We start from the raw sequence: 16,080 nt of genomic DNA, 5'->3' as shown, positions 1-16,080 counted from the left end.
CCTTCTCCCTGCCCTTAAGCACATCATCACCCTATTCTGGACCAAAATCATCAACACCTCTCTCTCCACCGGCTGTGTCCCCTCCTCCCTTCAGCTTGGTCAAATCTCGCCCATAATCAAAAACCCCAATGCTGACCCCAATGACCTAAATAATCTCCGCCCCATCACTAACCTCCCCCTTCTCTCAAAGGTACTTGAAAAATGTGTCCTACTACAACTAGACAAAAACATTGAAAATTTCAACCTTCTCGACCCCTTTCAATCTGGCTTCAGAAAAGGCTGCAGCACCGAAACGGCAATGCTCAATGTCATAGATGACATCCATCAATCACTTGACAATGGCGAGACCTGCCTTCTTATACTTCTTGATCTCTACGCAGCATTCGATACAGTCAACATTTCAGCCCTACTTAATGTGCTTAGGACCCGTTTCGGCCTTAATGGCACCGCCTACAAATGGTTCATCTCTTATCTACAACACCGTAATCAGCAAATCAAAATTCAAAACTGTCTCTCTACCCCCACTCCTGTCTCCCTTGGAGTCCCCCAAGGATCTAACCTCTCTCTCTACCTCTTTAACCTCTATGGAACCCCTCACCCTCATTCTTAACCAAGCAAGCATAAATTAGCACCTCTACGCCGATGACACCCAAATCTATTACAAGATTAAAACTCATGCTGACATCTTACACCTGAATAACACCCTTACCTGGTTCCATTCCAATCATCTCAAACTCAACCCTAACAAAACCGAAATCATTCTCTTCTCCCCCAAAAATAACCCTCTACCCGTTCAATCATGGATCCCTGACCTCAATGCACTCAATTGCTCACTCACCCTGTCAAACTCCGTCAAATCTCTTGGCATCACTATCGACAACACCCTAACCCTTAATGTTCACATCAAAAACTCTGCCAAAGGAGCCCTCTTCACTCTCCGTCACCTCAAGAAAATCAAACCATTCATACCCACCGATGATTTCAAACTCGTAGTTCAGTCGCTTGTTCTGTCATGTATTGATTATGTTAATGCCATCCTCAATGGAATCCCCAAGGTACACCTAGCTCCAATCAAAGCTGTGCTCAACCTTTCTGCCAGGCTCACCACGGACTGCAAACGCTTCGATCATATATTCCCGGCACTCAAATCTCTTAAATGGCTCCCTATCGAAGGAAGATCTGCCTACAAAACCGCCTGCATTACTCATAAAGTCCTCCACCAAAACACTCCGCATTACCTCTCAAAGAAACTCTACTCTGCGGGCTCCACTCGACCTCTGAGAAGCACCAACACCCTACTCCTAATCCCACCTCTGCATAAAAAGTAATCTACACAGTCTCGCTCCTTCTCTGGCAATGTCCCTATTATCTGGAATGCCCTCCCAAAAAGCCTGCGCTGTAATCCCTCCTATTCTAGTTTCAAAAAAGACCTCAAAACCCACCTCCTCAATTATTATTGGGGTTCCTAACCTGTGTCCTACTCATGATTTCTTATCTATCATACTATATTTGTTCAGTAATTATCTACCCTGTTCTCCTGTTCACCATTTACCTAATTACTTAAATGTATAGCTCCTGCCCCTGTTTATCTGGTTTTGTATAATGCTCATGTTGTTTGCACTTTATATATTTCAAATTTCTGTTGCACTACCTTTCATATGCTTTTATACCCTATGTGCCTTATACTATCCTTATCTTGTAAAGCGCTCTGATACCTCTGGGTCTAGCCAGTGCTATATAAAACCTTCAAAATAAAAAATAAGTATGTGAAAGATGTAAAGGGGGCAGGGTAGAAATACCCTCTAGTGTTGCTTAGGGGGTCCCAGAAGGACCCCCTAGGGCCCCCTTTTTTTTCTTCTTTTTTTAAACGGCGAAATGCACGCAGGGTGCATGTTTCCTTACGCGTTGGGTGCGCGGATCCCAAAAAAATGGAAATAAATGTTTTGAAAATATAGTTTAAAAAATATTTAAAAAATAAATAAAACTATTTTAAAACATTAACAATTTTTTTTTTTTTTTTAAACCCAATAAAAACAAATATTTTTAAAAGAATTAATTGAAAACATAAGTTAAAAGGTGATAAAAAAAGTATTTAAAAAAAACATAATTAAAGGAATTGACACACTGAAGTTGAAAAATTTAGAAATTCAATGAAAATCATTAAACATCATAGCTTTAGAGATAAATTATAGATGGGAATTAGCATATAAAAAACCTTTGAAATTCACGGAAAAAACCATAGGTTTCGGGGGTGTTATAGTTAGCCGGACATTTCCCTTGTACAAAACCCTAGAAATTCCCCCGTTATAATTAGTTCAGCTAACTATAACTTCCCCGAGTTATAGTTATAGTTATCTGAACTAACTATAACGGGGGAATTTCATTGTTTTTTTACGAGTGAAATATCCACCTAACTATAACATGTGTGAAACCTATGGTTTTTTAAGTGAATTTGCAAGGTTTTTTAAATGCTAATTCCTAACTATAACGTGTGTGAAACCTATGGTTTTTTCAGTGAATATATGTATGTATATATGTGTGCATATATAATATATATGCTGTCTGGATTGTTGTGGTCCTCTTTCACAGTTTTAGAAATTGTTTTAAGTGAAAATGATATACATAATTGTATTGCTTTACAAAAAAGGACACAATTATATCAAATTGTTTAGAGTGTGGTGGAAGAATGTATTTGTAACTCAGAAGCTATATTGTTTTTGCTAAATCTTGCATCCACTTCATCATTTTCCATGTAATGATTTAAAACAGGCATGGGTGTGTCTAGCGTCATAAGAAAGTGTTTATGTGAGTCTGCTGTGTTTGCACTATGTGTCTGTGATAAATGATGCTCTTATATTCTTCTGTCATCTCCTCCCAAGATATTTTCTTGTCTGGGCTGTTTGTGTAACTGTCATCTCTAAATGTCATGTCTCATTGATTTGTACAACTCTAATAATCAAATTTATATCTTCTTAATAATATACCGTTGGGAAAATTAGCAAAGTTATTATAGTTAATTCTAGACTTTATGGAGCATCATCCAGCAGATTTGAAAAATGACATCTGGTGTTATATTTTCTTTCTGAATGTGATAATTGTATTTATATAGCTGTTAGTTTTTAAATAGAAATGTTACATCAGTTCAGCAAATCGCTTATGTTATGTTTTATCTGACTTATGGAATACTACAATTGCTGTAAAAAAAAAATTGGGAAGATTTGTTTTTTAACTGTAATTGTCTCAGATCAAATCAGCATAATTGTATCAAATGACGCTTAAACCAAATAATATTTTTTTTAGGCAAAAGAAGCAGCAGAACAGTTATTCTGGACTCTTTTGGATTCCTTTGAACTAGTGCAATTGAAAACTGCTCTCAGGTATGGAATGTTTTCTACATTTAAGTGTTTATTTATTGCAGTGAAGAAAGGCCCCATTGGTAAATGTCCAGATTAACTGTGATTGCTGAATCATAAACATCATAGTATTTATGTCCTTTTTTCTTTCTATGCTCCTAGATCTAAAACAACATTTCAGATTCAAGCCTTAAATTATCATGGGAGGTCAGTACCATTCTGAGTAAATACAATTTGAAACGTTTAAGCTTCATTGTCGCATTAACTCATTGCTCTCTGATTCTGCCTCCATAAACAATTGCATTTTTGCCGCCAGTTTACAATGAAGGATTTCAAAGCATTTACCTATTGTTCTTTTCTGGAAAGGTAAAGACTAGGGCTATTGGGAGAAGCAATGGAATTAACTGTTGTGTAATTATAGTACTATATTTAGAAATGTAGTTCTGTGGGATGCTAAAATTGCTCATTTAAAAAGTAATGTAGGGGAAATCCTTCTTTTATTTCGCTAATAGAGCAACTGATTCAAGGTAAATATTAAATTAAATGCTAATGACATGTAGGGCTTAGGAGGCAAAGCCCTGTGTGCATTGCTAACTGAAAGAGGGCATTTAAGATCTGCAGTAGAATTAAGAACGCCTGTTGCCTGACAATCAAGAAAAATGTCATAGTGGTGTATTACAATACTGGTGATTTTGCTATGTCTAAGTTTGAGCATTTCTCACCTAATGACTTGATGACATTTGCTGATATGACTGCATTTTCAACCTAATGATTTAGTGATTTTTGCCACCGTGTATTCCCTTTATGACTCAGTGGGACTTTCAACTTTTTGAAGACTTGCTTTGGTCCAAATATTTCTTTATCCTTAGTTTGGACTGGTCTGACCATTTCATTGCATTAAACATTATCCCTGACTTGGTCTAGTCCTGTTTCTTCTTTTGATTAGACATCACATGAGTGAACCAGAGTTGGACCATTTGTTTTTGTCAGAAGTTGCTCATCGGAGTATTGAATTATTTTAACAGTGTTGTAGCGGACAAAATTCATCCAGGCTGAATAAAAAGATACTTTAAAGGGAGTTCTCAAAGCAAACTATGAAGAGCTACAGTCTACAACTGGAAATGTTCTCTTTGTTTTCCAATCAGCACTTTTTTGTATGGGTCACTTTTATTGCTAAATCCAGTTGTTGGAGTGGTAATAATATATTCATAGCATGTGTGGCTGTAGAAATACATGCTATGCACACTCCTGCCATCTAGTGTTGGGTTCAGACATTTACAACTAATTTTTTTCCAAGACGTTTTTCAAATTGCAAGATCCTGTGATTCCTCCTCTAGATGGCTGCACACTTGGTCCTCAGTTCCATCTCCATTAGGGTTGGAATGTTCTGAGAGATGTGATGGAATGGATCCCATTTTGTAGGTGCCCGCAGTGCAAAGTAAAGTAGCCGCACAATGACCAACACCTTGCCTGCAACTTTGTTGTGTAACTCTGGAACACAATGACCAGGACTATGCGGCGTGTCAACAGGTGCAATCCAAGAAGACCTTGAGATCCCGTCAGGCACTTAATCTGGCCAACCACCGAACAATAGGTGTCAGAGGGAAAGGAAATCAACTGCGCCAACTAAGAATGCAAGAAAGAGAGAGACGTCTCGCCAGGTAGTCCACACTACAGAATCCAGCGATGAAGTGGGACTTCAATGAAGTTCTGACGTTGAGTCGGAGATATCCACGCTACAGGTCATGAGTGCTGTTACTGCTCTAGCCCCGATACACAAAGCACAACTGCAGGACTTGTCGGAGCCATGCTCTAGAGCAGATCGACCCAGCCGCCCAGTCAAAGACACAAGTCTTGTTGGTCCGTGACCTGGTGATTCTGGTCGACACCGAGCTGAGAAAAGATGAGTCCTCTTGATCCTAATCGGACCTATAGCCACAAACATAGCACCAAACCTAAGACCTCTGGATGCCCCTCCTCAACCTACACCTTTGGTGCAGAAAGTTATGGTGTCTAAGCCATCAACGTTTACACCATCAGCTCCAAAGGAACAGTCTCTGAAGAGATGCTGAAAAAGCCATTACAGGGACATTTCGGCACTGAGGCCCAAGTCGACCTCAAAAGACTGCTTACCCAAGGGAGGTCCTATCCTCAAGAGACTGCAACAGGTCCTTGATTACCATCAGACAACAATAGATTCACTAACTGGCAAACTAACTGCACTGAAAAAAGTAGGCTAGAGTTTGAGGAACCTTTCCTACATTCAACACCAGAGAGACCTATGTTCAGCAAAGGCTCTAGGCCACCACCAATACCACACAGCTCAATTGCACATTCTCTCTCATCGCAGTCCTCTATAGATTCAGCATGAAGTGTAAACCATATTCTCAGGAGATGATGTGGATGAGTCAGCTGACTACCCACAGAGTCCTGACAGCCCACGGGAAGATTATAACGTCGAACCACACGAGGACCCTGATCTGGAGGCAATCCCTATTAAACCATCCCTGCCAGTTGACATGACCAGTTAATACACTGTTATATAGAGATCTGCAGTATACAACAAAGTACATATGGATGTCACGCTTAAATAGGAGTGCTTCCTGGTGGAGACATTATCTAGAATGGAAAGGTCTGTCCAATATCTACCAATGATAGTCTATGCTGAAACCATCCATTGAGTTTTTCAAGGGCCTAGTTAAAAGTAGGATACTAACCCCTAAGGTGGAAAGAAAGTATAAAGCCTCCCAATCAAACCCACTCTACATCAGGGGGCTTCCATCCCCAAGTTTCCTAGTTGTGGCTATCGAATGTAAACACACGGCAGCACAAGCAACAGGAAATGCACCTCCCCCTGACAAGAAGAGTTGGCAGATAGAGGCTGCAGGGAAGAGGGTGGCTGTAGGTAATGCAAACTATTGGTGTATCCCCAATTCTGTAGGCCCCCTCTCCAGACAACTGGGCACAATAGGATGAGATGGAAGATCTCTTTGAGCACCTCCCTGATAAATTAAGAAATAAAGTAAAAGACTTTGCTGTTGAAGGGAAACTTACTTGTATGTAATACAACCATTAGATGTGCATTGGCTGTGTCTGAAACTTCAGCGAGGGGTGTCAATTCTACAATCCTACTATGCAGACATGCATGGTTACATATTTCAGGATTAAAGCCTGAGGTGCAGCAACACCTACTTAATGTGCTCTTTGATGGAGAACATCTCTTTGGCCCCAAGGTCGATGAGATGCTAGACAAGATTAAAAGGACATAGACCGCACTAATGATGGGTGCACTACAAAGAGCCGCCCCGCGTTAGTCTTTTCGAAAGCAACAGAGAAGGTGTGGGGGTAAAACATCTACCACAGATCAGGGACAATCCTACCAGCGACAGCAGCAGGCCTACTACTAGCAGGGTGGAAAAGGTCTTGGTAGAGATTGATTCAGATTTAATGATAACGGTAAAAAGTAAAGGCACACCCACTAAAGTCACCGCCTCCACCACCAAGCAGTGACTCCCCTTGCTTCTCTGCCAACCACCTGGCGCCGGTCAGGAGTAGACTTCTGGAGTTCCAAAGACCGTGATTAGATATCACATCTGACTAGTGGGTGCTGTCAATAGTGCAGCACAGTTACTGTCTAGAACTCCTATCAACTTCACCAAACATTCGTCCACACAGCCACATGCTCAGTCCTCAAAACTAAAATCTTCTGAAGGCAGAAAAGTGCTCCTTGCCAAAGGGGCCATCAAACCAGTTCCAAAAAAGTATCGGGGCAGAAGAGTGTATTCACTATACTTCTTAATCCCAAAGGAGGACAGATCATTATGGCCTATTCTAGGCCTCAGGCCACTGAACCGATGCATCTTAATGGAACATTTTCATATGTTCACCCTACAGGATGTAATTCCACTTTTTTTTTTTTTAGGAAGGCTGGTTCATGACAGTTGTTGACCTCAAAGATGCATATTTCCGCGTTCCCATCCACCCAGTAAAGTGGTCGTCATTATCAATGCAAACTGTTACAGTTCATAGTGACAACCTCACCAAGGGTTTTCACAAAATGTCTGGCAGTAGTAGCAGCACACCTGCGAAGACAGGGTATTCATATCTTCCTTGTCACACGATTGGCCAATAAAATGCAGACAGTCAGGTGTGTAAAAAAACACAAGCCACTATCTCCCTGCTCCACATATTAGGCTTCACTATAAATGTGACGAAGTTACATCTGGAACGACACCAGATCCAACCCTACTTGAAGGCAGTTCTCAGCACTGAGATGGCCAATGCCTACCCCAATCCCCAGAGAGTTTTACAATTTCAGAATCAAATGGCTCTTTCTCAGCCACATCGCCGCCTGCCAGTCAGTATGGTAATGAGTTTCCTATGCATGATGGCCTCTTTCATAGTCATTGTGCCTCAGGCAAGATTGCACGTCTGCCCCTACAGGAGTGCTTAGAAAAGAACAAGGGGACCCGTTCTGGTAGCCTAGGGACCTCGGGTAATAACTTATTTTAAAGAACAAAGGTCCTTGGCATAAGAGGAGATAGTTTGAATGTTTCAACATAGACTACAATGAGCACTATGGAGGTTCTTCCAATGTCCAGCCGGACAGAGGAATATTTATTCAAGTAAGATAACAGGATGGACAAAATACAAGGCACAACAGAGATGGCGAACGGCACAGTCCTGTACCGAGCGTTTGAAAAGAAGGTATAGGGAGTATAGACACAAGAAGGAAACAGCAGGCAAAAAAAGGGGGGGAAGAGCAAAAGGCGGCTTACATTTACATAATAATACTGTGTAAGCTCAAACCAACAAACAACGCACTCATTTTGTCACAATGGTTAAATAGTGGTGTTTGCTACAAAGGTCGACGTTTCGATCCCTAGCTCTCAATACTATGGGATCATCATCAGGACTAGAAATTGAACTGTTGCCTGATAGATAGTGTCAAGGAGCCTGGGAAGCAGCTCGGAGTGGACCTGGGAAAGCTCGGTGGGTGCCAGGAGCAGCTCAATGGGTGCCTGGAGCTCGTCGGCAGTAAGCGAAAGCCCCACGAGGGCGTCTGGATGCTTGATCGTAGTCCACAGTTGGTCGTATTATGGGACAGTGGGCGACGGATGAACCAAGCGTTCAGGAGGGCTGGAGCTTGTAGATACAAACAGGGCGCAAGGGGCCAGAACCGAGTGTTCAATGGCCAGAGGTAGAGAGTATATGCAGCGGATAGGGCTGCCAGACAGCGCGGGACCGGAGCTCTCGATGAGTAGCTGGCGGCCGGAGGAAGCAAGGGTCTGCGTTTCCGTTCGGCGTGATAGCGCGAGAGCTCCGGTCCCGCGCTGTCTGGCAGCCCTATCCGCTGCATATACTCTCTACCTCTGGCCATTGAACACTCGGTTCTGGCCCCTTGCGCCCTGTTTGTATCCACAAGCTCCAGCCCTCCTGAACGCTTGGTTCATCCGTCGCCCACTGTCCCATAATACGACCAACTGTGGACTACGATCAAGCATCCAGACGCCCTCGTGGGGCTTTCGCTTACTGCCGACGAGCTCCAGGCACCCATTGAGCTGCTCCTGGCACCCACCGAGCTTTCCCAGGTCCACTCCGAGCTGCTTCCCAGGCTCCTTGACACTATCTATCAGGCAACAGTTCAATTTCTAGTCCTGATGATGATCCCATAGTATTGAGAGCTAGGGATCGAAACGTCGACCTTTGTAGCAAACACCACTATTTAACCATTGTGACAAAATGAGTGCGTTGTTTGTTGGTTTGAGCTTACACAGTATTATTATGTAAATGTAAGCCGCCTTTTGCTCTTCCCCCCCTTTTTTTGCCTGCTGTTTCCTTCTTGTGTCTATACTCCCTATACCTTCTTTTCAAACGCTCGGTACAGGACTGTGCCGTTCGCCATCTCTGTTGTGCCTTGTATTTTGTCCATCCTGTTATCTTACTTGAATAAATATTCCTCTGTCCGGCTGGACATTGGAAGAACCTCCATAGTGCTCATTGTAGTCTATGTTGAAACATTCAAACTATCTCCTCTTATGCCAAGGACCTTTGTTCTTTAAAATAACCTACAGGAGTGCTTTGCATCAGTGGTCACGAGCGAAGGGCAGTCCGCGGGATTTAGTGTTGATTTAGACCACTGCAGGGAAGAGCTTTTAGGTACCCAACTTCTCAAGTGATCGGTACCACAGATACATCAATCACAGGGTGGAGGTGAACATTTTGTTAATGACAGTACAAGGAGTATGGGTTGCTCAACAAAGAACTCATCACATCAGTTTTCTGGAGGTCCTTGCAATAAAGCTAGCGCAGATAGCCTTCCTATCATAAATTTTCTGCAAGGTACTCCTAATAAAAAACAGACACTATGACAGCAATGTATTACATACAAAAACAAGGAGGCACTCATTCTCTACTGCTGTCTCAGTTAGCACAGCACCAATGGAGATTGGCATTACGGCACCAAATTAAGCCCTGGCATAATATCTCCCAGTAGTAGACAGAGACCTTGCGGACCTCTTTTGCAGGACGCAGCAACAAGTCAATGAGTGGGTACTCCATCCACAAGTCCGTCACCGTTACTTCCAAAGGTGAGGAACACCAAACCTAGATCTGTTTGCAAAAGCAGAAAATGCAAAATGCCAACACTTAGCTTTCGGATATCATCACTCACAGTCACTAGGCAATGCTCTATGGATGAACTGGTGAGGGATATTTGCCTACGCTTTTCCACCTCTCCCCCTACTTCTCTGTGGGGTGAGGAAGCTTAGGCAATCCTCTTGCTCTAATTCTCGTAGCTCCCACATGGGCACAGCCACCATGGTGCATCACGTTACTCTTGGTCCCTCCCCAAAAGCTCTCCCAATCAGCAGTATCTTCACACCTGGATCATAAACAGCTCAAATTAGCCGTATGGCTCCTGATGTCTTAGAGTTTGTGTACCTGATCTCTAGTCAGTATATATGGATATTCTTAAAGTACTTAGATTTCCTACCACTAGAACATACTATGCAGCTAAGTGAAAAAGATTTGCATGTTACTGCACGGCTCAACACATTGATACTACCAATCCTGCAGTACAAAACCTGTTGTGCTGCCTACTGCATCGCCAGCGGTCAGGTCTAACTTACACATTCATACGTCTTCAACTTGCAGCAATTGCTGTGTACTTACAATACAGAGAACACTATTTAAAATACCTGTTGTCAAAGTGTTAATGAAAGGTCTGAAAAGGTTAATACCTCCAAGAACTCCACCAGCTCCAGTATGGAATCTCAGTGTGGTACTAACTAGTCTCATGGGGCCCCATTTCGAGTCTTTGCATTCCTGTCCTCTTAAATATCTTTCATGGAAAGTGACATTTTTAGTTGCAGTCACCTCTTTGCGAAAAGTTAGTGATATACAAGCGCTTGCTTTAGTGGAGCTGTTCTCCTAATGCATGCATGCGGGCAGGGTAGTCCTAAAGGCAATCCCAAAAGTTTGGCAATTTTCTTTTCCAATCCAGAATCGGTAGCTCAATGGGCACTGCACAACTTAGGTGTAAGAGAGTACTTCTTTACTATATTGACAGAACGAAATCATTTAGGAAACAAACAACAAATATTTGTAGCTATCCCTAACTTCAGGCAGGGTTATGCTATATCCAAAGCAGACACTGCTGGATGGATAGTCAGATGCATTCAAACTTGCAATGCCAAAGACAGGTGAACCCTACTGTTCCCCCCCCACAGACACATTCTACTAGGAAAAAGGGTGCTTCCATAGCTTTTTTTAGGTAACATTCCTATAGCTGACATTTGTAAAGCAGCTACTTGGCCAGCTGCACCCACATTTAACAAAAACGACTGTGTGAATTTCCTCGTACTCCCAACAGGCATGTGTAGGTCAGAATTTACTAAGAACTTTAGTCCAAACTTCTGTAACAGCCAGTGACGAGCCATCGCATGGGGAAACCTGCTTAACAGTCTGTGCGCAGCGTGTGTATCTACAGCCACACATGCTACGAAAAGATTATGAAACTATTAGATTCACATGTGCCCACCCACCTCCCCGGAAGTCATTGGTTGTTCCAAATAATATGCACATTTTTTCAGTTCTCTTTTTCACTAACGCTGCATGGCCATCGTTGTGAACTCTATGAAGCTACACTACAACTGTACCCGAGGTCTGAAAAGCAATCCGAAGATAGAGCCAATGATCATGCACATTGCCCCGAAGAGTAGGAGCCACTGGATCTTGCGACTTCGAAGACCAGCAAATTGTAAAGGTTTGAGCCCAACACTAGATGGCAGGAGTGAATAGGTGACGTTACAACGCATGCCATTACATCGCATGCCGTTGCAACGCAATCTTTTACTCCGACTTTCTGTCGAGGTGGTGCTGGAAGTTGGAATAGAATAATTCTCTATTCCAACTCCAGTGTGTTCAACAGTAGGAAGGTGTTGTTAAATCCAACACCTTCTGCCCACTGCTGCACACCTTTTGCGTTGCAACGACATGCGATGTAATGGCATGCGTTGTAATAGTTTCGCTGGAAAGGCTGTCTCCCGGCAGGAGTGTGCACAGAATGTGAATCTACAGCACTACATGCAATGAATAGATGCTTGCAAGCTAAGTAACATAATCCTTTGCAGCATCTTTGTCCCAAAGTAAACAGGCAAGAAACACCATGCTTGTGCTTACTGAGTAAACATCTGATGCACTGCCCTAAAATTCCATACAACTGGTAGGTAGAGAAATGTCTCAATCCATTGACATGTGGTTTAGAGTCACCTACATATCTATGCATTTTAGAGATAGTTTTGTTAGCTATCCAACCTTGTTTGTGGGGCCATGGGACAAAGAGAGGCAACTATCCTCAACTGTGGGAGTTGAGGTTGCTTACCTACTGTGGATCTGCAAACTAAACAAAGTACAACCCCATCAGTACTTGACACTCGGTGATAGCGATGGCATGTAGTCACAAGCTTCTCAGGGAAGGAGTGTGGGGGTACTCAAGCTCAGAACTTAACAATCACACAGCAGTATCTGAACGTCCAATCCAGTGCTTATCTTTTAAGAAGAAAAGTGTTTTAGTGCATACTAGAATGGAAATCAACACACAAATATAGGCAAATTCAAAATTAAATGTTCAGGGCACTGTTGGACAGGGCTACCCCTTCATTTCTGCAGTTTTCCACCGGATTAGAGCAGTGGCATGATTACTGCTTAGGTGCAGCTCTACACCCTTGCAGGTAGTTGCTCTCAATCTCTCACAGTTAAGTAGCTTTAGTTTCCATACAGTTAAGTGCTCAGTTCTTACCATCCAAGGTGGAAAAATCCTTTTGGGCAGCAGGCCTTTTCTCAGTGCACCCGCTCCTTCTCATTTCTGGTAGAAGGTGTGCTCACCAGCACCTCTGTCCTGTGGTATTGTCAATTGCTGTGGGTGCCCTCCTATCAGGCGTAGCTGCAGAGGTTCTGCTTCTGTATGTTTTTGTTCGTTGCTCGTGACGGTCATGCAGGCTGGGATGGTGAGCCTCATTGAAAGCTCGGCCACAGTGTGCAACATTGTGGGCCCAGCACAGACAGGTTTTGTGATATCGGTGACCATGCATTGGCCAGTCTCCTAGCGATGTAGCCATACACCAGCTGATCTCCTTCTTGACAACATGACCTCACACAGACTGATGTCTTCAGGGCAATATGGCTATGCACAGAGTGATGTTCTACGTAATGGACACTCAGTGACCGATCTTCTGGGCAGTAAACACGCAGAGAGGCTGTGTTGGTCTTAGATCACATCTTTGACCAGGAATGTAAGGATGAGTTGTCACTATTGGCACCAGGAACCTCTTCTGGAAAAATTGGAGGCCCACAAGTACTGTTGTCTGCTGTTTGCTCTTGGCAGTCGTCGGTCTCTGGAAGCTCCACCAGCCCTGGGGACCCACTGTATCTTGCTCCTCCTGGACAGTCACTCCTCCTGCAGCGTTTGCAGACTTCTTCCCTCTGTCCGCAGGCACTCTGGCTCTTAGCCACTTCAGGACTGGTTATAACTTTTCAGCAAGGGCCAGGCACAGGTGATGCTGTCTCAAAATGAGTCGTAATGGTTACACCTCTTCCTATCATAACACAAGTATATATTTGATCAAGTAGACAATAACTTTGCACACCTCTTAAGCTGGACCAGGAAGAAACTCACGAGTGGGAACTCCACCCGCAAGTCCTTCACCGGTACTTCCAAATTTTAGGAACACCAAAGCTAGATTTGTTTGCAACAGCTGAAACGCAAAAAGCCAACACTTTGCCTCCTGTTATCATCACCCACAGGCACTACGCAAATTCTTATTGGTTAAATGGTCAGGGATATTTGCTTCCATATGTGGAGAGGAAGTTCAGACAAACCCCTCTCACTCTAATTCTGGTAGCTCTCACATAAGCACGGCAAGCATGGTACACCACATTACTTTAATTGTCAGTGAACCCTCACTAGAAGCTCCCCAATTGGCAGGATCTTCTCACACAAAACCACATAACACTCACATATCCGGATTCCAAATAGCTCAATCTAGCCATATGGCTCAACACACCAGTTCACAAGTGTAGGACTTGGCCCTTTTTCCCTCATTTGTTTTCATTTTTCATGTTGATGCAGATTCAGGGGGCCATTTTACCCACCCCTGAAACTTCTGTCTGAGGGCCTGGAGCACAAAATGGTGGCCACCTGTGACATCACCAGCATCCACTGGAACCTACCAGCACCTTCCAGAACATTCCAGAACCCTGTGACAGTTGGAGGCGGTTTAGAATGTTGGGAAGCTAAGAGGGAGAGTTGGCAGTTGGAGCTGGCAGTTGGCACCTGACTGGTGAAGAGTGAGCAGCACAAACGTGAAGGAGGAAGGAGTGAAGCAGCTGGGGTGGAAACTTGTGCCTGGAGTGGGGTCCATAAACCCACCCTTGATACTAGTCCCTACTGACGGAGCCCAGCCTAGAGCCCTGTGTGGGAAGAAGTCAGAAAAACCATCCTGAGGACCTGGACAGCAGGAACAGGCCTTAGAAACAAGAGAACAGCAAGATCCTGACCTGGAAGCTGGTTTCCCTGAAGTCCGACGTCGAGTAGCCTAAGACCTGGAGCCCGAGGTGGAGAAGCGGCGCTGACTGGAAGAGCAGACGTCGTACCCGGAGCCGCCAGAGGTCGAGAGAGGGCGCCGTCAGAGGTCGTGAGGAATACCAGAGGTCGAGGAGGAAGTCACCCGAGGTCGAGTGAGCGGCGTCATCGGAGGAGTGAAGTCCGCCCTCCGGAGTCGTCGGAGACCGAGGTGAGGGGTAACGGAGGTCGGGAGTGAGGATCGCACTCCGGAGTCGCCGGAACCTGTGAGAATCGTGCCGGAGGTCGGGAGTGGAGGTCGCACTCCGGAGTCGCCGGAAACCTGTGAGGAGCACCGGAGGTCGGGAGTGAGGATCGCACTCCGGAGCCGCCGGAAGTCGACATCGAGGCAAGGCCGGCCGACGTCATCGAAGCCGAGGTCGCCATCAGACCGGAGCCGCCCGAAGTCGACATCGAGTAAGACTGCCCGACGCCATCGAATCGGAGGTCGAGATCGAACCGAGGCCGCTGACATCGAGACCGGATCCGCCTGCCGGCGTCGTCAAACAACTGACATTGTGCCGAGGCCGCCGACATCGAACCGGAACCGCCTCACGGCATCGATACGACTCCAGCGGCGTCGGAGCATCAGAAAAAGGGCAGTAAGTGGAGTAGAGGGCGCCTAAGGCCCTGTGGAGACCTGAGAGACTGCTCTAAGGGGCTAGGGAGGTGCTGGAACCAACCTGACTGTGCCAGGGGTGAACTGGGACTAATCTAGAGAAGTTGTGTGGAGAGAGAGAGCCAGGTCTCTGGTATTTTCCCCCTTTATCTACCTCAGTTTAGGCCTCAGCCTTGACCAAGCCAGGGAGTAGACACCCCCAAGCCTTCCACATCCCCACAAGCTGTGCCTGGGCCAAATCAGCCCTTAGGAATTCAAAAGTGATCTGATTCTATGAGTGTCACTGTCAGCTTTTAAGTATTTATTAGGGGCACTGTATTTATTGTATTTAACCTATTTATTGTTCCACTGTATTTATTGGTCCACAGTATTTATTGATGCACAATATTTATTGGTTACAGTATTTATTGCCTCAGAATATTTAATTGCCGGTCTGTATTGCACTCTTATTTATGCCTTCAGTATTTATGATCACCCCTATTTATTGAATCAGTAAGCCAGTATTTATTTGTCCTGCACTTTCTAAAAAGTTTGTATATTGTGATTGTTATTTATTTTCTCCAATCAGCAACTAAGAGAAAAAGCAGATAAAGAAAGTTATTTTCATAATTTTTACGGTGTAGAGTCGTTTTTGGAACGGATGCACGCATGGTTATTGTTTGGGTATGTTGTATGCTTAGCACGGAGCCTGATTCCTGACCACTCGAGCCAAGCTACCACAGTGTGTTCGGAAGACCACCACCACCCCTTCTAGTGTGGGAGTGGGGTTTTCCAACATAAATTGGTGGCAGCGGTGGGATAGAGCTGTGCCTACGTATACTCAACAATAACTGTGGGTAGTCCATAGGCCTACACCGGGAGTTTTCTCAAAGCGGCCTTCCTAATTGTGGGTTTTTGTTTTTTCCAAATTTACTCTGGTGGTGGGAGGAGGTATTATTAAAGGTACCCCCCTGCATAGTTACTGCACAAAACCTGTCCTCTAACCT

General features: G+C 44.3%; 1 protein-coding gene across 1 annotated transcript in view; it reads left to right on the top strand.

The window, feature by feature from the left end:
- The window catches only part of DNAAF9 (dynein axonemal assembly factor 9), a 1,049,036-nt gene that overhangs the window by 429,092 nt on the left and 603,864 nt on the right, over positions 1-16,080 (top strand). Inside the window, exons 14-15 of the mRNA XM_085642690.1 lie at positions 3,301-3,377; positions 3,516-3,560. Coding sequence (XP_085498816.1) covers positions 3,301-3,377; positions 3,516-3,560 — 122 coding nt within the window. The remainder of the gene's footprint in view (positions 1-3,300; positions 3,378-3,515; positions 3,561-16,080) is intronic.

Source organism: Triturus cristatus, chromosome 2_2 (assembly GCF_964204655.1).
Source record: "Triturus cristatus chromosome 2_2, aTriCri1.1, whole genome shotgun sequence".
NCBI lineage: Eukaryota > Metazoa > Chordata > Amphibia > Caudata > Salamandridae > Triturus > Triturus cristatus.
Note: the sequence above shows the minus strand (reverse complement) of the source record. Positions and strands in the feature narration are given on the sequence as shown.